At 40.5% G+C, this 23,176-nt stretch overlaps 1 protein-coding gene across 19 annotated transcripts in view; it reads left to right on the forward strand.

The window, feature by feature from the left end:
- Positions 1-23,176, forward strand: part of neb (nebulin) — a 299,811-nt gene that overhangs the window by 57,083 nt on the left and 219,552 nt on the right. For all 19 annotated transcript variants that reach the window (XM_060827055.1, XM_060827069.1, XM_060827066.1 and 16 more), the window contains 10 exons: positions 2,102-2,200; positions 4,158-4,262; positions 5,911-6,018; positions 8,079-8,390; positions 13,375-13,581; positions 14,280-14,384; positions 16,253-16,360; positions 17,830-18,141; positions 19,024-19,230; positions 20,375-20,479. In XM_060827055.1, the coding sequence (XP_060683038.1) occupies positions 2,102-2,200; positions 4,158-4,262; positions 5,911-6,018; positions 8,079-8,390; positions 13,375-13,581; positions 14,280-14,384; positions 16,253-16,360; positions 17,830-18,141; positions 19,024-19,230; positions 20,375-20,479 (1,668 nt within the window). The remainder of the gene's footprint in view (positions 1-2,101; positions 2,201-4,157; positions 4,263-5,910; positions 6,019-8,078; positions 8,391-13,374; positions 13,582-14,279; positions 14,385-16,252; positions 16,361-17,829; positions 18,142-19,023; positions 19,231-20,374; positions 20,480-23,176) is intronic.

A 23,176-nucleotide genomic window follows, 5' to 3' on the forward strand; every position in this document is an offset into this window, starting at 1 on the left:
GAGGGACTAGGGGGAGGGGCGATGGAGGTGGGATAGGTGGAAGGAGGTCAAGGTGAGGGTGATAGGCCGGAGTGGGGTGGGGGCGGAGAGGTCAGGAAGAGGATTGCAGGTTAGGAGGGCGGTGCTGAGTTGAGGGAACCGACTGAGACAAGGTGGGGGGAGGGGAAATGAGGAAGCTGGAGAAATCTGAATTCATACCTTGTGGTTGGAGGGTTCCCAGGCGGAAGATGAGGCGCTCCTCCTCCAGCCGTCGTGTAGTTGTGTTCTGCCGGTGGAGGAGTCCAAGGACCTGCATGTCCTCGGTGGAGTGGGAGGGAGAGTTAAAGTGTTGAGCCACGGGGTGATTGGGTTGGTTGGTTCGGGCGGCCCGGAGGTGTTCTCTGAAGCGTTCCGCAAGTAAGCGGCCTGTCTCCCCAATATAGAGGAGGCCACATCGGGTGCAGTGGATGCAATAGATGATGTGTGTGGAGGTACAGGTGAACTTGTGGCGGATATGGAAGGATCCCTTGGGGCCTTGGAGGGAAGTGAGTGTGGAGGTGTGGGCGCAAGTTTTACATTTCCTGCGGTTGCAGGGGAAGGTGCCGGGGGTGGAGGTTGGGTTGGTGGGGGGTGTAGATCTGACGAGGGAGTCACGAAGGGAGTGGTCCTTGCGGAACGCTGATAGGGGAGGGGAGGGAAATATATCCTTGGTGGTGGGGTCCGTTTGGAGGTGGCGGAAATGGCGGCGGATGATACGTTGTATGCGGAGGTTGGTGGGGTGGTAGGTGAGAACCAGTGGGGTTCTGTCTTGGTGGCGGTTGGAGGAGCGGGGCTCAAGGGCGGAGGAGCGGGAAGTGGAGGAGATGCGGTGGAGGGCATCGTCGATCACGTCTGGGGGGAATCTGCGGTCCTTGAAGAAGGAGGCCATCTGGGCTGTGCGGTGTTGGAATTGGTCCTCCTGGGAGCAGATGCGGCGGAGACGAAGGAATTGGGAATATGGGATGGCGTTTTTACAGGGGGCAGGGTGGGAGGAGGTGTAGTCCAGGTAGCTGTGGGAGTCAGTCGGTTTATAATAGATGTCTGTGTTGAGTCGGTCGCCCGAGATAGAAATGGAAAGGTCTAGGAAGGGGAGGGAGGAGTCTGAGACAGTCCAGGTGAATTTCAGGTCGGGATGGAAGGTGTTAGTAAAGTTGATGAACTGTTCAACCTCCTCGTGGGAGCACGAGGCAGCGCCGATACAGTCATCGATGTAGCGGAGGAAAAGGTGGGGGTGGTGCCAGTGTAGTTGCGGAAGATGGACTGTTCCACATATCCTACGAAGAGGCAGGCATAGCTGGGGCCCATGCGGGTGCCCATGGCAACTCCTTTAGTTTGGAGGAAGTGGGAGGATTGAAAAGAGAAGTTATTCAGGGTGAGGACCAGTTCAGTCAGTCGAAGGAGGGTGTCAGTGGAAGGGTACTGGTTGGTGCGGCGGGAAAGGAAGAAGCGGAGGGCTTTGAGTCCTTCGTGATGGGGGATGGAGGTGTACAGGGACTGGATGTCGATAGTGAAAATAAGGCGTTGGGGACCGGGGAAGCGAAAATCCTGGAGGAGGTGGAGGGCGTGGGTGGTGTCCCGAACGTAGGTGGGGAGTTCTTGGACTAAAGGGGACAGGACCGTGTCGAGGTATTGGGAGATGAGTTCGGTGGGGCAGGAGCAGGCTGAGACAATGGGTCAGCCGGGGCAGGCAGGTTTGTAGATTTTGGGCAGGAGGTAGAAACGGGCGGTGCGGGGTTGTGGGACTATGAGGTTGGAGGCGGTGGATGGGAGATCCCCTGAGGTGATGAGGTCCTGGATGGTCTGGGAGATGATGGTTTGGTGGTGGGAGGTGGGGTCGTGGTCAAGGGGGCGATAAGAGGAGGCGTCCGCGAGCTGGCGTTTGGCTCAGCAGGTCAGACAGCATCCGAAGAGCAGGAGAATTGACGTTTCAGGCAAAAATCCTTCATCAGCATTCAGAAAAAAAATCCTTAATAATACAAACACATTAAAGGATACATGTACCTGAATATGATTTTACTATGAAGCATCCGATGGCACTAAACAGATTGATACCTTAACAAGAATCTTTCTTTATCTATAACAGAGAAAGTACCGCCAGCCACCAGCCACCATTAAATTCACTTCAATAGAAGATGCCCCAGAAACAGTCTTGGCAAAGGCTAACCAAGCACAGAGGAGTGATGTGAGTAGAGCACTTAGTAAATCTCTTCATCTCTGTTCTAAGGAGCAAAAAAATTTGAACCCTGGAGTACTTTGTAAAAATGGCTAAAACTGCTTTGCCTCTCATTCTAAAACATGCTGAAATTAAATGCTTGATTAATTGTTTCTCTGTATGGTATTTGTTCTTCTACTGGTATTCTTCACTCAATGTTTACTTGCATGGAAACTCTAATTCAACAAATAAGTTACGCTGTTAAAAATCAACTAGGTGAAAGTGAGGACTTCAGATACTGGAGATTAGAGTTGAGAGTGTGGTGCTGGAAAAGCACAGCAGGTCAGACAGCATCCGAAGAGCAGGAGAATTGACGTTTCAGGCAAAAATCCTTCATCAGCATTCAGAAAAAAAATCCTGATGTCAAAATTACTCTACATAACAAAAGCTTATACAAAGTAGGAGCAGAATTAGCCATTCAGCTTCTTGAGCCTGCCCTGCCAGACAATGAGATCATCACTCCATGACACTTCCATTTTCCCCCAACCCTTGACTCCCTTATCCATCAAGTTTTGGTCAAGCTTGGTCAATATAGTCTAATCCTCCACTGCTCACTTGGGAGTGAATTCTACTGACTAATGATCCTCTGAGGAAAAAAAATCTTTCTTATCTCCATCTTCAGTGTGAGATTGTTTAGTCTGCAAGTGTGCCACCCAGTCTCTCATTTGTCAGTGACAGGAAACAACCTCTTACCGTGTTAAGCTCCCCAGAACCTTGCATGTTTGAATAAGACCACCTCTCTTTTTCTAAATTTTAATGAGTATTGCTTAACAACTCAACTTTCTTCATAAGACTAGTCCTTCATCCCAGGAATCAGCCTCGTGAATCTTCTTTGATCTATTTTCAATGTTTCAGATGTATGTATGCAAATGCAAGTAACCAAAATTGCACACACCTGTCTCAATAATGCAGTTGTAGCAAGAGTTGCCTTTTTTCACTCTAACCCCCTCCCAATAAACACCAGCATTCTGTTTGCCTTCTTAATTACTTGCTGTACTTTCGAGCTGAATTTTTATTATTCATGAACAACAATAGCTATATCCCATGTACCATAGCATTCTGCAACCTCCGTCTGCTTAAACTACATACTGGTTTTCTACTCTTCCTGCTAAGGTGGACAAGTTCATATTTTCCCATATTATATTCCAACTGCCAAATTTTGTCCATCGACTTAAGCTACCTTTGTTGCTAATTCTTGTATCCTCCTCAGAACTTGTTTTCCAATCTATCTCCAGATCTTCAGTAAATATAGTTATAATACAGTTAATCACTTCATCACAACCATGAATATTGTTTATAACTGTTTGAAGACACAGCAGTAATCCTTTCAATACTGCACTCATTACAATTGTCAACCATAACTGATCTATTTATCCACATTCTCTGTTATGTTTAGTTGGTCAGCCTTGTACCCAATGCTAATATATCACACTCAACATCTTATGCTCTTCTTGTTTTGTCGTCAATGTTTCACTGTTGACAGCATCATAAATAATCACATTGTTGTCCTAAAATTCTGGTGGAGTTGCCTTCTGGAACCACTAGATAATGGTTAAGAGGAGGAACTGTGTTTGCTTTTCTCTTCTACAGAACATTTTCTCACCTATGCTTTAGATACGCTGATGAAGCACAGATCAAGCAACAGCTCCGAAACGTTTATGATCCGTGTGGCATGTTGCAGACTGATCAGTGCTACGTGGTTTTATACATTTGAAACTATTCCATGAGCAATGTAATAATGTGCAACAGACTCAAATCTCTGGAAGACTCAACAATTGTCTCGTCTCCTCATTTACCTGTACAATTAACATGCTTCATGTTTCAATGCTAATAGCCTGTTAACTTATTCTGATTATTAGTTTTGTAATGCTAACAATTTCTTAAAAATCACAGTCTCACATTTTTGAATTTTTGTTTTACCATTTAGGTAAACTACAAAGCCAAAGGAGAGAAGATCATTCACAAGTACACTTATCCACCTGATGTGCCAGAGTTTATTCAAGCTAGAGTCAATGCTATTAATGCCAGTGATGTAAGTATATTTGAGTGAATCTGTTCAAACACTGCAGCCACTTTTTCTACCAAATGGAGTTGAGGTTCTCCATGCCTTAACTGAATGACAGAGTAGGCTCATAGGATTCCATTTGTTGCATTACTATGTAGCAATAGTTGATTATGAACAAACAAGTGACAGTTTGTGGTACTTTATATTCAATAATATTCAAAGTGCAGCTGTTTCAATGTCTCAATAGTATTCAGGACATACACCTAACAAGCACACAAGGAAGTTCCAATATTTCAGGCATATTTCAAGAGTCAGACTCAGGTTCTCAGCTTATCCACTTGCCAGTTTCCATTGATGCCATTTCTTTTAATGCACAGGTAAATCACGGGCTGATAGCAAAGAAGTAGAAAGCCTGAGCCTTCAACTCCAGATATAGAAGGCATGGTTAAAAAAGCACTTGGCACGCTTGTCTTCATTGCTCAGTCCTTTGAGTATAGGAGATGGGAAGTCATGTAGAGATTGTACAGGACATTGGTGAGGCCTTTCTTGGGATAATGTGTTCAGTCTGGTTGCCCAGTTATAGGAAGAATATTATTAAGCTGGAGAGAGTTCAGAAGAGATTTACCAGGATGTTGCCAGGTATGGAACATTTGAGTTATACGAAAAGCCTCGAAAGGCCAGGACTTTTTTCACGGGAATGTAGCAGGTTGAGAAGTATTATAAAGTAATGAAAGCACAGATAAAGTTAATAGTAATTATCTTTTCTCCAGGATGGGGGAATCTTGAGACTAGGGGGGTACATTTTTTAAAGTAAGAGAGAGATTTAAATAAGACATGAGAAGCAGTTTTTTTTACTCCAAAGGTGGTTTGCATGTGGAATGAACTTCCTGTTTAAAAGATATTTGGAGAGGGCCATAAATAGGGAAGGTTCGGAGAGATTTGAGCCAGGAGCAGGCAGGGAGACTTAGCTCCGTGGATGCTGCCTGAACTGCTGTGGTCTTCCAGCACCACTAATCCAGAATCTGGTTTCTAGCATCTGCAGTCATTGTTTTTACTTTAGTTTAATTTGGGATTATATCAGGCATGGACTGGTTGCACTGAAGGGTCTGTTTCTATACAGTGACTCTATGGAATCAACATCAGAGATTTCAGAGGTTTAATATAAAAACCTAGATCTTAATTGTGTTAAAATATAGTTGGAAATGAAAACCTGGTATCAGTAAATGAAACCATGACACTGTCAGATGATCGGGAAAAGACAATTTATTCACCAATGTCCTGCAGGAAACAGTAAATACTGTCTTAAACAGAATTTAGTATGGTTGTCACTTAGTTCTCTCCCTGATGTGACATGGCAACCATTCCATTGTATCCAATCTAGAGATGGCCAGTAAATGTTGGCCTTGTCAATGGTGCCCACAATGCAGAAATGGATATTATTTTAAAAACTCTCCTCGTTGCACAAAACAATAATTTCCTCTTTTCTTTTAATGCTTTGGAGATATAACCAAAGGGGTTGATCACAATATGAGTTGGTAGAGGTCTTTTGACAGAATGATTACACAGCACACCAAATAATATACCAGCTCAGCCCAATATATGGCTTATTTCTTGTAGTCCTGAGTCTACAATGCGATTTTTAAAAAAATAATTTAATGATCATTTTCGTTTGCAGAATTGCTACAAAGAAGCATGGAAAAAGGATTTATCAAAGGGTTGTAGCATTACTTTTGACGCTATTCCAATTATTGCTGCTAAATCTGCCCGGCATAATGCTAGTGATGTAAGTATATAGTATTCATACTTTTAAATGTTCTTTATTATACTATTTCCCCTATAGTATTTTATTTTCCCAATTTTTATTCACCTTATATTGTGTGGTAAGGATAAATTGCAGAAACAAGAATGATAAAATTGATGTCATTGATCTTATACAAGGAGTGTAGGAGGAAAGAACAAAAAAGCAAAATTCACAAGTCTTATGGCAGATCAAAGGAGAGAATAAAATTTAGCCTCCTGATGTAGTCATTTGAAACAAATGTCCAGACAGAGTATTTGACAAAATTGTATTTAAGTCTTTATATAGGTGACAGGGTTAAACCGGACCAATTGTCAGCAAAAATTCTGGGATCATACCTGTTGGAAAGAAGGATTGAGTTCTATCATGATATTAATACTGCAGATGTTATCCACATGGGATAGGGGAGGGAGTTAGTGATAAGGGATCAACAGGGAGCAATGGAGAAGTCCATAAAGGAGGAAATAGGCATGGCTCAGAATCTCCTTAGTATTCCTTATGTTTGTAGTCACAATTTTGACTTCAATGTAGCAAAATCTGAGCATAAATGCATTTCTCTGTATTTTCACCAAAGTTAGAGGGTGAGGCTGGAGAGGTTTGGAGGAAATTTTCACCTCCTCTTTGGATGGAATAGGCTTATTGGACTGGGTGACCGTTATTTACTCCACATCCTCTAATGCATCATGTTCTTGAAAAGACATTCAAACAACCGTGTAGGCCCTTTTCAATGGTCTATCATCACTTGTCTCTTACATTTCCCTAGTGGATGTGAAGGTACAAAGGGATACTTCTCTGATCCACGGGGACCTTCAGAAAATGTGTGCTGGTGAACTCAGGCCTCATGTCACAGATCTATATCCAGTCTATGCTAAGTATAAATCTGGAATTAGTGCGCGGCACGGTGGCACAGTGGTTGGCATTGCTGCCTCACAGCGCCAGAGACCCGGGTTCAATTCCTGACTCAGGCGACAGACTCTGTGGAGTTTGCACATTTCTCCGTGTCTGTGTGGGTTTCCTCTGGGTACTCCGGTTTCCTCCCACAGTCCAAAGATGTGCAGGTCAGGTGAATTGGCCATGCTAAATTGCCTGTAGTGTTAGATAAGAGGTAAATGTAGGGGTATGGCTGGGTTGCGCTTCGGTGGGTCGGTGTGGACTTGTTGGGCCGAAGGGCCTGTTTCCACACTGTAAGTAATCTAATCTGATCTATTGGATCAAGTAATCATCCCTGGTCTTTCTGGTCACTCTTATTGCACTCTAAGCTGGACAGAATGGGTGTTGACTGTGAGCATTTATTTGAACACTGTGATTTGATGCTATTTGACAGAAATATTAGGCTGTTTAATATCTGCAATTTTCTGCTGCAATACTGTTTAAGACTGTACTCATAAGCAAGTTTAATCAAAATGAAAATTCAAGACTGAAGAAATATCCTATAATATCAGTTTTAGTTCACAATCCTCCAATTTTTGTAAAGTAATATACAACAGTGTTTGGAAAATATTTGTACCCTATTTTATAAAATACTACATGAACTAAAGGTGCAGTAGCATGGCAAATATAAACATTTCAAAGAAACATGCTAGGCTTATATTTGAAAAGCAACTTACAATGTAAATGTTACAATGTTTGTTGACAAAGTTAAAAAAATCACACAATACCAGGTTATAGTATAGTAACACCAGGTTATTTTAACACCAGGTTTAATTGTGAGCACTAGCTTTTGGGACACTGCTCCTTCATCAGGTGGCTGTGTCACAAATGTCAAAACCACCTGATGAAGAAGCAGCGCTATGAAAGCTAGTGCTTCTAAATAAACCTGTTGGACTACAACCTGGTGTTGTGATTTTCAACTTTTTCCACCCATGTTCAACACTGGCACCTCCAAATAATGTTTGTTGAGATGTTATTATTGATTGCTTACAGAAACCCAAGGCTGTTAATATTTTTATCTTTGTGTACATACTTTTTATTTTAATGGTGGTGTTGCTGAGATGAATACTTGTGCTGTACCACCTTCTGTAGTAACTTGAACAATTACCTTACAGGTTAAATACAAGAAAGCTTATGAGCAAGAGAAGGGAAAACATTTCGGCTTCCAGAGCCTCCAAGATGATCCAAAGCTGGTCCATTCCATGCATGTAGCCAAGCTTCAGTCTGACCGTGAATACAAAAAAGACTATGAGAAAAGCAAGACCAAATACCACACACCAATGGACATGGTCAACATTACCACTGCCAAAAAGTCCCAGGAAGTAGCCAGCAACAGTAACTACAAGCAGCCGATCCATCACTATACCTATCTGCCAGATGCCATGAGCTTGGAACTGTCAAAGAACATGATGAACATACAGAGCGATGTAAGTCACAATGTTAATTTTTGCTTTCTATTATTATAATATTTAAATATTTATCACTATTTGAATAGGTAAAAAGTACAGAAAGCTGGACCAGAGAGGGATTTGGAGGTCTTTGTGCATGAAACAACAAAAAATGCTAGAACAAAATTCAGTGGGTAATAGGGAAGGTAAATAGAATCTTGGCCTTTATTTCCAATGGACTGGAATATAAACATAAGAAGGTCTCGCTAAAGCTATACAAGACACCACTCAGACCACAGCAGGAATATTGTGAACAGTTTTGGTCCCTTTATCCAAGGATAGGTATACTGACACAGGAGGCAGTTCAAAGAAGGCTCACACGGTTTGGAGTGATTTCTCATGAGAAGAGGTTGAGTAGATTGATCTTGTACTCCTTGGTGTTTGGAAGAATAGGAGAAGATCTTATTCAATAGTATTCAAGATACTTAGAGGCTCAACAAGGTAAATGCTGAGAGATTATTTCTCCTTTTGAGAGAGGGGTCACCCATTTATGACAGATGTGGAGGAATTTCTTCTCTCAGTGGGTAGTGAATCTGTAGTAATCTTCACCATGCAGGGCTGTCGAGGTTGGATCATTAAGTATATTCAAGGATAAGCAGGTTTTTAATCAATAAGGGAATCAAGAGTTTTTTAGGAAAAGGCAGGAAAGTGTGGAGTTGTGCAATATTGTCTCTCACTGATCTTAATAAATGGAGGAGCAGACTCAAATTCAATTGGCAAATGATCCACTTCTGCTCCAACAACTTATGGTCTTTCTTTCTACTGCGAGCTAAGGGGGCTTCGATTTCCAAACAGCTCAATAATTCTTCAGCACTTTTGCTGTGCTCCATTGGTAGTGTGTGTGCTTCCATATGTAGGGAGAGATGTAAAATTAATAATCTGAGAACTTGAAAACCATAGCAGCAGAAATTGTTTTAAATAAAGTGAAGGCTGCAAAAGTTACTCATCTTTCTTTCCATAAAATCAGAGAATCAAATCTTGAAAACAGAAGTTTGCATAGATAGCTCTTGGTATTTTCCAGCACACTGAGAATTGCTCTGAGCTTGTGCTTTATCAAGATGGAGTCATAGAGTCATAAAGATGTGCAGCTCAGAAACAGACCCTTCGGTCCAATTTGTCCATGCTGACCAGATATCCTAAATTAATTTAGCCCCATTTGCCAGCAGTTGGCCCGTATCTCTCGAAGCTCTTCCTATTCATACACCCATCCAATTGCCTTTTAAATGATGTCATAGTACCAGCCTCTACCATCTTCTCTGGCAGCTCATTTCATATATGCGCCACCCTTCACATGAAAACGTTGTCCCTTAGGTCACTTAAATCATTCTCCCCTCACCTTAAACCTATGTCCTCTAGTTTTGGACTTCCCTACTCTGGGGAGGTGTAGACAGTTATTAATCAAGAAAACAGCTATCATTTGTATGTCACTGTAAATGTAGTAAAACATCTGAAATAATTTCTTAAAACCATTAACAGACAAAATTTGGCACTGAGCCAGAGGTTTTAGGGCAGTAGCAAAAAGTAGAAGAAATAAATAGTTGGAAAAGCCAGAAAACCATCTAAAAGAATTAAAAGAAGAAAAAATGTTGAATATGTGGAGGTTTTCGAGACAGTTCTAAAGCTGAGGCAGAGCAAACTGTAGTCTTGTCCACCAATAATGACATAAAAAAAATTAGGATGCACAGCTCCATAACTGGAGAAAGGTCAAGCTCTCACAGGATTGCAGAGCTTCAGGAGGTTTCAGAGATTCAAAGCAATGCAATAATAAACATAAATTACAACAGATTGACGAATCAAGTCAGTTCAAGAGAATGCAAACAGCAAGTCTAATAAGTTGCCTAGGGACCAAGTAGTTAAGGAAACACAAGCCAATGAGGAGGATACACTCAATTGCCCATAAAGGATGGACATGTAATCAAATAACTCTGACTTTAAATGAAAGACCATTATAACACACTGTATTAGTTCAAAGACGAGATAGACAGAAGTCATTAGTAATGACTTAAAGAATTGTGGAGAATTGGCAGGAAAGTGGAGTTGGCGCTGAGGTGAGATAAGCCATTATCGTGTTAAAGGATGGGGTTAAATTGCCGACTCCTGCTCCTGGTTCTTGTATTGGTGAGTGTATGAAAAATTATTTAACTGCATGTTTATTGAAAATAGAACAAATGCTTACTTGCTATGTTTGGTTTGTTCATTTCTACATGCAAAAGTCTCAAAGTCTTTTCTGAGGTATGTTAATGATATGATAGAAATCCTAACCAACATAATGAATTCTCAGTCTTGCTGGACAGGAGCAGATGTTATACATATTGTTAAATAGAATTCAATCCAAAAGGTATGACAGAAACAAAGCAAGACAATACAAATGGATTCTGAGATATTTATAAAATCATGAGAGACATTCATAGGGTGAATAGCTAAGGTCTTATCTCCAGGGTAATGGAGTCCAAAACTAGAGGGCATAGGTTTAAGGTGAAAGAGGACCAAAGTGGCAACTTTTTCGCACAGAGGGTGGTGTATGTATTGAATGAGCTGCCAGAGGAAGTGATAGAGGCTGGTACAATTACAACATTTAAAAGGCATCTGGATGGATATATGAATAGGAAGGGTTTAGAGGGATATTTGCTGTCAAATGGAACCAGCATGGACAGGTTGGACTGAAGGGTCTGTTTTGTACTGTACAGCTCTATGATTCTATGACTGAAGAGAAGCAGGGCCAATCTTGGGGTTGATGTTTACAGATCCCAGAGGATGGAAATCAGTTAAGGAAGATGGTCAAGACTGTAAATGTTGCTTTATTGTCTGAGGCCTAGAATATAAAAGTATGGAGATTGTGACAGAATTGTATAAAATACTAGTTATGTCACAACTACAGTACCATGTAAAAATTTGGTCGCCACATTATGAAAAGGATCTGATTACAGTTGAGGGAGTATGAAAATGTTTGCTTTGTTGTCAGGAATGGAGAATTTTAACTATGGAAAAAGATTGAATCGGCTGTGTTTTTTTTAATATGGAAAATGCCAAAGGGAGATTTAATTGATGTGAAGGATTTGAGTGAAGCAGAGGAGTAGCCTTTTCACTCCGAGTGTGGGTCTGGGTCTAGGACTTGTTGATTCTAAGGGTGACAGAGGCAGAACCCTCATTGCATTTAAATAACACTTAGATCAGCATTTGAGCACTTGAGGTTGTAACCTACAGGGCTGTGGACCATGAGTTGGAAGGTGAAATGAGAACAGATAGCTCTTGTTCAGTCAACACAGACACAAAGTATGCCTAATGGCCTTATGGGCACCATAAATTGTCTTATGTTTCTAATTCACTTTATGGTTAGGCCAATTAATTCTGTGAACTATAGACCGGTGAGCCTGACGTCGGTGGTGGGCAAGTTGTTGGAGGGAATCCTGGAGGGACAGGATGTACATGTATTTGGAAAGGCAAGGACTGATTAGGGATAGTCAACATGGTTTTGCGTGGGAAATCATGTCTCTCAAACTTGATTGAGTTTTTAAAGGAAGTAACAAAGAGAATTGATGAGGGCAGAGCAGTAGATGTGATCTATATGGACTTCAGTAAGGCGCTCGACAAGGTTCCCCATGGGATACTGATTAGCAAGGTTAGATCACATGGAATACAGGGAGAACGAGCCATTTGGATACAGGACATGCCTCAAGGGTAGAAGACAGAGGGTGGTGATGGAGGGTTGGTGGAGTGCCACAAGGATTGGTGCTGGGTCCTCTACTTTTTGTCATTTACATAAATGATTTGGATGCGAGTATAAGAGGTGCAGTTTGTAAGTTTGCAGAAGACACCAAAATTGGAGGTGGAGTGGACAGTGAAGAGGGTTACCTCAGATTACAACAGGATCTTGACTAGATGGGCCAACGGGCTGAGAAGTGTCAGATGGAGTTTAATTCAGATAAATGCGAGGGGCTGCATTTTGGGAAAGCAAATCTTAGCAGGACTTATACAGTTTAAGGTAAGGTCCGAGGGAGTGTTGCTGAACAAAGAGACCTTGGAGTGCAGGTTCTTAGCTCCTTGAAAGTGGAGTCACAGGTAGATAGGATAGTGAAGAAGGCATTTGGTATGCTTTCCTTTATTGGTCAGAGTATTGAGTACAGGAGTTGGGAGGTCATGTTGTGGCTGTACAAGACATTGGTTAGGCCACTGTTGGAATATTGCGTGCAATTCTGGTCTCCTTCCTATCGGAAAGATGTTGGGAAACTTGAAAGGGTTCAGAAAAGATTTACAAGGATGTTGCCAGGGTTGGAGGATTTGAGCTATAGGGAGAAGATGGATTGGCTGGGACTGTCTTCCCTGGAGCGTCGGAGGCTGAGGGATGGCCTTATAGAGGTTTACAAAATTATGAAGGGCATGGATAGGGTAAATAGGCAAATTCTCTTCCCTGGGGTCAGGGAGTCCAGAATTAGAGGGCATAGTTTTAGGGTGAGAGGGGAATGATATAAAAGAGACCTAAGGGGCAACTTTTTCACACAGAGGGTGGTACGGGTATGGAATGAGCTGCCAGAGGAAGTGGTGGAGGCTGGTACAATTGCAACATTTAAGAGGCATTTGGATGAGTATATGATTGGGAGGGTTTTGAGGGATATGGGCCGGGTGCTGGCAGGTGGGACTAGATTGGGTTGGGATATCTGGTTGGCATAGACAAGTTGGACCGAAGAGTCTGGTTCTATGCTGTACATTTCTATGACTCTATGACTTTATGACCTAAGCTCCTACCAATAGAGTGAATGAGGTTTACCACATACTGCTGTGGAAAACTCCATAATATTCTAAGACAGGTACTCTCTTGAACTCACCATTATTGGGAAAATGATGATCCATATCAAAGTCTCCTATCTCTTTGTCAAATACATGAGCAGTGTGATTAATGTCAATTTGGTAGCAGTTTTGCCATAATTAATATTCCACATTTAAATTGATTTCTTTTTTCTTAAAGAACCTGTACAAATCTGATTACAATAACTGGTTTAAAGGCATTGGCTGGAGTCCACTTGGCTCGATAGATGTGGAGAAAGTGAAGAAAGCTGGCCAAGTACTCGATGAGCATAATTACAGACAGCACCCAGGCAAACTCAAGTTTACCAGTGTGCCTGACTCTGTTGAAATGGTGCTGGCGAAAACCAATGCACGACAGCTTAATGATGTAAGTGGATCTTCACAGAATATCATTGTTTATCTTACTTTTCAATTTATCTGAGTATCCTTCAATAGCTTGTGCTTTTGTTAGCATAGTTCAGCTATAGGCAGTCTGGGAGTTCCTGCCCAATTTCTTTCCAATCATTGCTACTCAATGTTCAGTGAGAAGTATGCTTATTATGGGCAAGGAAAATCTTTAACAACTTCTCCCTCAAACACCCAGTAGCATATTGCATTTCCACAATGCTGCTTGTCTGAAGAGAACTGCCAAATCCTGAGAGAATCTGTTTAGCGAGTTGGAATTATAGCTTCTGCTCAGCTATGACCAGGATGAAAGACCTCTAAATTCACCTTCATGGAATACAGGTGTGATGCTACTGGTGGAACTAATTGGGTTTTCTACCGATCCTAATTGACTTTCAAGTCCTCATTGCATTCAGTTTGTACACATGATGACTCATTTAGTTCTTTGGTAGAGGAGGGTCTCTAGTGCTCATGTCTGTCACAGAAGCATTGTCTGGGGTTCCTTTGTTAAACACCTCTTCCTTATTATGTCACTATCCAAAATTTGCAGCAAAATCTATCACATTTGATGATGATCTAAGTGATTTTCCAGTCTCCCATCAAAACTGAGAATCCCCAGGCGAGTTACTGTGTGAAACACGATGTGCACGCAAGTTCTTATGACTTGATTTTACTTTATAGAAACTGTACAGATCTGGTGGAGAAAAGATCAAGCACAAGTATACTTTGCCATCAGATGTTCCACAGTTCATTCAAGCTCAATGGAATGCTTTCAACCTCAGTGATGTAAGTATTAGTCAACTTGAATTATTCCTCTAGTTTGTTACAAACTCTTCCCGCTAACCTTTTCAAAGACTAGGATACTAATCCGAATCAGGGTTAAGTGATCTTTGCCCTTTTACAACCTGTATTCTTGGTGTGAACGTTTGCAAAGCTCTTTCCCACATTAATTTTCAGTTTTCCTTCTGTCAAACTTTAAAAATTTAAAATTCTATCAAATGGAGTTGCATTACCACCATTGATATAATTCAGGACTTTTCTGTTAATCAACCTCTTCTGAGTGATCTTGTTGAAATTCTTGAGAATTACCATTACAATCTGATCAGCTCAATTGAATTAAAAGTATAATTTAACAATGGGTTATACAATTCTATATTAATTTATTCTCTATGAATGTATATTAGACCGCTGCAGAAAAATACCTTTCTGTAGAGGCAAAGTCAGCATTACAAAGGTCATATTTTCAATAGTTTTCATTCAGCATCAAAAGATCTAAGTTGTGTTTTATTAAGTTTCTTAACTTCAGTCTGTGACTCCTAACCAAGCTTAACGGGTAGATTTTAGCTACTAAAATGAACAATTTGATTTGGAAAATTTCTTCACTTGATGGACTTTTCTCGGTAAAAAAAATATGTTGAATCATAATGCGTTTTCATCCTGGATGGGAAGATTGAGGAGAGGTCAGTGGGTATGGAATGAAGACATACTCTCAAGACAGATACTAAATAGCCACAGGTTAGAAAGACTATCTAATTCTCTGGGACTTGGCCAGTTGTTTTAGATGATTTTCAGCCCTCGAGCCCTCATCCCTCGCAATCTTAACCTCCACCCATGCTACGTGGCCCCTTATAGCTCAATGTCAACTGATCTACCACCACTCCACCCCCACCCCAACCCCTGCCCCACCATGACCTTCATAACCCTCAATTTCAGAGAAATAGATTTAGCATTTCAGATCAATGTTTTGATGAGAGGTCATCAACTTAAAACATTATTTATGTTTCTCTGCACAGGTGTTGCTGGCTTGCTGAGTTTTTTTTAGATTAGACTTACAGTGTGGAAACAGGCCCTTCGGCCCTACAAGTCCACACCGACCCGCCGAAGCGCAACCCACCCATACCCCTACATTTACCCCTTACCTAACACTACGGGCAATTTAGCTTGGCCAATTCACCTGACCCGCACATCTTTGGACTGTGGGAGGAAACCGGAGCACCCGGAGGAAACCCACGCAGACACGGGGAGAACGTGCAAACTCCACACAGTCAGTCGCCTGAGTCGGGAATTGAACCCGGGTCTACAGGCGCTGTGAGGCAGCAGTGCTAACCACTGTGCCACCGTGCCGCCCTCGTTTTTTTTTCCAGCATGTTTTTTTGAAACAATTACTGAAAACTGTAGTTATTTATTATTTTGCAGTTTAAAAAACAGGACATTTAGAAAAAAACAGGATATTCAAAAAATAATTTGTATCATGACAGTCAAACAGAACTTATCTGGTCTTCAAGAGGATTATGCTGACTCCATCAATTTGTAATGCCCAGTCTATGGATTAAGGAACAGCTAAAGTGAAATCCATTTGAAATCAGCACTGAGCCTTTCACTCGCTGAAAATATCTGTGCTTAACACAGATGCACCAATGATCTAATATTGGCTACAGGACAAAATTTTAAGATTTTGGTTCTTTTCCAACTCTTAGCCAGACAAGGATACTCAGCTCAGGCAGAGATAAACTAAAGAAAAAGGTAAATCAGAAGGAGATAGAACACCGAAATTAATGCATGAAAACCTCCCCTAGTCTTTATTGCTATTTTCCAATATTTGAGACTTCAATAAACAGTGTATTCTCATTCAAGTTTCTCTAATCATTTTACAGAATTGCTACAAAGACAAATGGAAGAAGTCACTAGCTAAAGGATATCATCTTGAGCCTGACGCAATCCCTATTGTTGCAGCCAAATCATCAAGACGTATTGCTAGTGATGTAAGTGCCCAATGTCATTAGCTCAAGTGTGGCATTTTGTGTAAATACTCGCAGGTCTTCCTTAATTTCCCAAAGAACTGTTAAATGTGAGGAGGGGGTCGTGACTGAAAAACATAAATTAGGAAGAGTTGCAAGTTAAGGTTCTCTGGATGAATTAATGTATTGAATGTGGGTCAGCAGCATAATATCATGTGTTTTAAACTGAACTGGAAATGGAAAAAAAAGACTCAAAAGCTAAAATGACAATGTTAAAATACATTTCAGAATCTTCATGAGTGAACCATTAGAGATAAGATGGAAGGAGAGTTTGGCACACAGAACTTTACAGTGTATGTAAAAGGATATTGTTAACTGTAGGATGAAATCCCTGAAAGAAGATGATAGCCAATTTATAGATGATGATCAAATTGGGGAAGAGATGCTTAATAAATACTTTATATTGGGGTTGTCACTCAAATGTCTAAGAGTGAGATGAATACTGTTTTGCAGAAAAGGGAAATTGTAGCTAAAATAATCAGCCAAAAAGGAAAGAACAACACCATGGTTTGATGGATAGAGGTGAAAAACACAATTACACAGGCCCTAGGCATTGCCAAAATTTATTATGTAGAAATATGCTCTGGAAAACTGGAGATATGCCAACCTAAGTATTGATGATTGAGTGGATATTTGATCAAAATGTCACCTTGGGATTGCATACGATATACTGAGGTTATAATTGCCTGGTCCAACTCTTTCCAGGGTGAGAATAGAAAGTTCAGAGGGACTGGATGTAGATGGATATAGGAGGATACAGGTCATTCTGCTTTAACATGCATTTCAGGAACGTGAATTCGCTATAACACGATTGAGGAATTAGGGACACTGGTCCTAAAACGCAAAGTTTTAAAACCTCTGTTGGCTGTAATGCAATTACATCACCAACAATTAAGCACTTTTACTAAAGTGCAATTTTTCTATAGAAGAAAGCACAAGAACACAAACAACGCGTTATAAAAGTGTTACCCTACAGGAAAATGATCAATGGCTTTACAGGTATCCCCCGCTTGTTGAAATTTCCCTTTTTATGCCACTTTGCTTTTATGAAAGACCTACATTAGTACCTGTTTTCTCTAACTGAAAGAAATCCAAAAAGGATTTTTGATTTTATGGAAAAAGACAATTTTTCCCATATAAATTAATGCATCCTCGCTTTATGTCATTTTGATTTAGGAAAGGATTCATATTCTACTTTCGGATAGCGGGGGAAACCTGTAAATGTAACATTTGCTATTTCTTGCATTAAGTTTGCTTATTCTTGACAACTGCAATAACAAACCCCATCATGCCCATTATCTCTTTGAAAATTTACCTTTTTTATGATTCACAAGATGTCAAGGAATGGTGAATGTGCAGCTTTTGAAAAGAAAGCTCCAGTGAATGAATCTTAAAGCTCCAGTTTGTCACTAAATACATTATTATTGTTCCAGTACAAATACAAAGAGGCCTATGAGAAGGAAAAGGGCAAACACGTTGGTTTTCGCAGCCTGCGAGATGACCCTAAGCTGGTCCATTCCATGCATATAGCCAAGCTTCAGTCTGACCGTGAATATAAGAAAGATTATGAGAAAAGCAAGACCAAATACCACACACCGCTAGACATGGTCAACATTACCACTGCCAAAAAGTCCCAGGAAGTAGCCAGCAACAGTAACTACAAGCAGCCAATCCATCACTATACCTATCTGCCAGATGCCATGAGCTTGGAACTGTCGAAGAACATGATGAACATACAGAGCGATGTAAGTCACAAATTAAAGGAAAATTTTCTATCAGTCATGAGTGCAGCAACTGCCCACTTCCAGCCAAAATAGATGATCTTTTTTATCAAATATGCAGAGAAAATGCTAGAGTAACTCAGCAAATCTGGGGACAGAACAGTCCTAAAGAAGAATCATATTGGACTCAAAAACGCTGATTCTGTTTTCCAAACACAGTTGTTGCCAGCCTTGCGAGGTTTTTCTACCATTTTCTCTGTCAGTTTCAAATTTTCATAGCATTCAGAGAATTTTGCTTTTATTTCAATGTTCCTCAATAAATTGGCTTAACTCAGTCTTGCCTTTTGGCTGATATACGTTTAAAGCCTAAGTCAAAAGTTTGACTTGATCTTTGAGCTGGCAAAAATTGGTAAAGTGGCATGGGAAGACATTGGTGGTGTGTCAGCCATTGGAAAGAAGTCTTGCAGGATGCCAACTTGGTGCCAATTAAAGGCCACTTCCAACCTTTGTGACATTTTGCCAATAGGGCTGGGGTGCTCAGCTGAGTGGGAACACTGTTCACTGGAACCTGGTGGACTTGCATTGGAGAAAGGGGTCCTGCTATTATATGGCCCATGGAGGGCACCACCCCCAGCAGGTTTGGTTTTCACCAATGGCAAAGACACCATCTGACCACTAAGAATCCCCCAAACCCACTCCATAGTGGCTGATCTGTATTTGATATGCATTTACCTGCCTTAGTTCCATGTATATTCATGACCTTACCAAACAAAAACCTGTATCTTCAAAGCTCCAATTGTGCCTGCGTCATACTTTTTGATCATCATACTTTCCTGTAGATGCATCCTGTCCTTTTTAGTGCTGTGAAATTGGCTCAAATATTTCTGTAACTCTTTGTTTTACCAGAATCTGTATAAGCAAGACTATAATTCCTGGCAAAAGGGAATAGGGTGGATCCCAATTGGTTCGCTTGATGTGGAGAAGGCCAAGAAAGCAGGAGAGGTCTTGAATGAACGAAAATACCGTCAGCATCCAGACACGCTGAAATTTACCAGTCTCCCTGACTCCGTCAATATGGTTCTTGCCACAAGTAACACAAAACAGCTGAATGAAGTAAGTGGTTTTGTTCTTACACTCAGATCTGTGGCCTCCAATTGAGTGTTACTGATGGCACAATGCCAAAAGGTAATGATGTTGAAGTGTGAATATAGATTCTTATCGTTGCAAGCTGGATGCTTGAGATAATCATAGCAATATGAAGAAGGCTTGCCCTTGTATTTCCCATCCTGGGTCATTTTCATTGCTCTGGTTCAGGTCCAATCTTGGCTGGACTTAGAACTAGAAGGAGGGAAGGAAACATTTTGCTGTACTCCAGGCAGTCCTGAAATTGTATTTAGGCCACTGCTTAAAGTCCACTTGGATGTTTGGGGATGGTGAATAGTGAGGGAGAGTGGGAGGCTGGGAATGCCTCAAAAATGGTGAGATATTTGTCAATCTGTCCTGGCGTTATATCCAACAACTCTCATGCAAATCCCATTGGTATGTCTCTTGGGCACCGCTGGACCCTCCACAGTGGGTTACCCAATTATAGGAGAAAGTGAGAAGAAATAGGAATTTCATCTCTATTGAACGAGTACAGTGGACCTCTATCTATCCAAGCACACACCTAATACAGTCAATTTGGTAAATCCCAGGAAAACATTGAAATCTGATGTACTCTATCTTCATATTTGTTCCATCATTCCTACAGCCAGGGAACTCAATATATCCCAAGTCCTCTGTAACAGAAATCTCCACTATATTCCTTGGTTTCTATCAGGGAATTTTGAAAAAGGAAAGGATTTTCAAGTGACGACCTTGATTGTGATGACACATTTATAAGACCTTGTAATAAATTTCTGTAAAGAATCCTTATACTCAATTTGTATTGCAGCATATTTGTGGAAAATGATTGGGTGAATATTAGAAAATTAAATCTGTTGTCATTTAAGATTTCATCTAGCAGTGAAGGAGTATTTTAAATGGTCTTCTGGTTCTCTTCCAATGGTCCTGAAATAATTTGATTATTGAGGATTAATGAACATGAAAACTTTTTTTGTTATGAGGGAAAATTGGCAAATAAAGATATCTCAAATTAGATGTTGGTCTTTGGATTTGCTTTGACAAAGATGAATATATTAATATTAGTAGTTTTGTTTTTGCATAGTCCATCAGCTTTCATTCAACTGCTAATGATTTTCACACTTTTTGCTTTCAGTTTAACTATAGAAAGTCTGGCGAAGATGTGAAGCACAAGTATACTCTTGACATTCAATATCCACCATTCGTACAAGCTAAAGTCAACGCTCATAACCTAAGTGAAGTAAGTACCCAGAAGGATAGCATTGAAAGGGTTCATGTGAATATTTAAGAAAGAGTTAGGCCTTTTGCTTTACTGAGGAAAGGAATTACTTCATTCAGATGCTCGAGATGCTCTGAAGTTCTCTATCTCGGAGGATTATGGACGCTCAGTCATTCAGACAGTACAAGACAAATCAAACGATTTCTAAATTTCAATGGATATGGGGATAATAGTTTGGAGGTGGAAGATCATCCAGGATCAAGTTAAATGCTGGAGCAGACTCGGGGATCTAAATCAAAGAATCATTGAATCCCTGCAATGCAGAATGGTCACCTCCTGTTTCTAATGTCTATGCTCCTAGTTTTTTATTGACCAACTGCATATCATTTCTCAATAAACCTGCAATAACCCATTTCTGCAGCACAAAGGGCCACATTTGGCTTGAGGAACCTGGTGGTGAGTAGCTCAACTGATAATATCGCTGGTGCACATTAGAAAGAAAAGGTTGAAAAAATATGCATCACGAAGTGAAAAGGAATTTTGAACAAACTTAAAATTGGCATCCGAATGTGGAAAAGCAAAGTTTACCACATAATTGGAAGCTTTCTTGTGAATTATGGCCTTTCTGTAACTCCTGCATATCCATTATTCTATAAATAATCTCATTATTTGCTATAAATATCAACATAGCACAATATCAGAAAAAGTCCAACGTTCCTTCAGAAGGAAAGTTCATCAGATATTGACAATACATCAGAATGACCAGGTCAATAATGGGGTGTGAAGAATGAAAATGTCATTATTACAATGTATTTTTCTAGAAGTGAACTTATTAACTTATTAATATTAATGTTAACTTATGAATTTATTAATAAAGCAGTTGGTAATTGCACAAAGAAGAAATTGTACAAAATATTAATATCTTTCTAAATTTTTTAATTCACGAATAAACATACAAAAGTCATGAGCTGGGGAAAACCAATCAGTGCAACAGGTAAATTTATCTTTGCTGCCTGGTTGACAATGTAATCAGGCATATTGTCTACCATTGGAGAAACTAATTTTAGTTCATTGGAAACAGTAAACTGTAAATTAAGAAGGTTCTATAAAGGATGGATTATCATTCAGATGCGGAAGTCAAAAATCTACTCTATTAGGCATTTTAAGGAATCTTAGATAAATATTAGAAAACAGAAAATAAATAAACAGGTATCCAGGACATTCATCATTGATTTGCACTCAATGGGATTAGTTTAGGATAACTCGAACAAAATGCTAGCAGCTATGATGGGCCAATGGCCTCCTTCTGTGATGCAACGCTCAATGGTTCTACCTGGACTCTGTTGGCAAAAACTGAATAATTCCAATGTGGGAAAATGTCAACCTGTCTATTTTGGCAGCAAGGGTTAAAAAAAGAAACATATTACTTAAATTGTAAGGGATTGTAGATCTCTGAGTTGTAAATTCATCCAGGGGCCCTTGTAATTGATTCACAAAAACTTAATCTGCATGTGCACCAAGTAATTCAGAAAATGAATGTAATGTTATAGAGTCGTAGAAAAATGCAGCATGAAAACAACTCGTCCATGCTGACCAATTATCCAAAAATAATCTAGTCCCATTTGCCAGCATTTTGCCCATATCCCTCCAACTCCTTCCAATTCATATACCCATCCAGATACCTTTTTAAATGTTGTAATTGTCCCAGCCTCCACTACATCCCCCAGCAGCTTATTCCATTCACGTACCACCATTTGTGTGAAACACTTACCCCTTAGGTCCCTTTTAAATCTTTCCCTTCTCACCTTAAACCTATGCCCTCCAGTTCTGGACTTCCCTATCTTGTGGAAAAGACCTATCCATGCCACTCATGATTTTGTAAACATCTATAAGATCATCCCTCAGCCTCAGATGCTCCAGGGAAAACAGCCCCAGCCTATTCAACTTCGCCCTATCGCTCAAAACCTCCAACCCTGGTAACATCCTTGTAATTCATTTCTGAACCCTTTCAAGTTTCACAACATCCTTCCTATAGCAGGGAGACCAGAATTGCATGCAGTATTCCAAGAGTGGCCTAACCAATGCCTGTACACCTGCAACATGACCTCCCAACTCCTGTACTTAATGCTCTGACCAATAAAGGAAAGTATACAAAATACCTTCTTCACTATCCTACCTACCTGGAACTCTACTTTCAATGAACTATGAACTGCACTCCAAAATCTCTTTATTCAGCAACACTCCCCAGGACCTTGCCATTATGTGTTTAAGTCCTCGAGTAAAAAATGAGGTCTGCAGATGCTGGAGATCACAGCTGCAAATGTGTTGCTGGTCAAAGCACAGCAGGTTAGGCAGCATCTCAGGAATAGAGAATTCGACGTTTCGAGCATAAGCCCTTCATCAGGAATCTTGACGTTTCGAGCATAAGCCCTTCATCAGGATGAAGGGCTTATGCTCGAAACGTCGAATTCTCTATTCCTGAGATGCTGCCTAACCTGCTGTGCTTTGACCAGCAACACATTTGCAGCTGTGTTTAAGTCCTGTCCTGATTTACTTTTCCAAAATGCACCTCACATTTACCTAAGTTAAACTCCATCTGCCATTCTGTAGCCCTTTGGCCCATCTGATCAAGATCTTGTTGTACTCTGAGGTAACCACCTTCACTATTCGTTGCACCTCCAATTTTGATGTTACTTACCAATCATACCTCCTATGTTC

Source organism: Hemiscyllium ocellatum, chromosome 7 (genome assembly GCF_020745735.1).
Source record: "Hemiscyllium ocellatum isolate sHemOce1 chromosome 7, sHemOce1.pat.X.cur, whole genome shotgun sequence".
NCBI classification, from domain to species: domain Eukaryota; kingdom Metazoa; phylum Chordata; class Chondrichthyes; order Orectolobiformes; family Hemiscylliidae; genus Hemiscyllium; species Hemiscyllium ocellatum.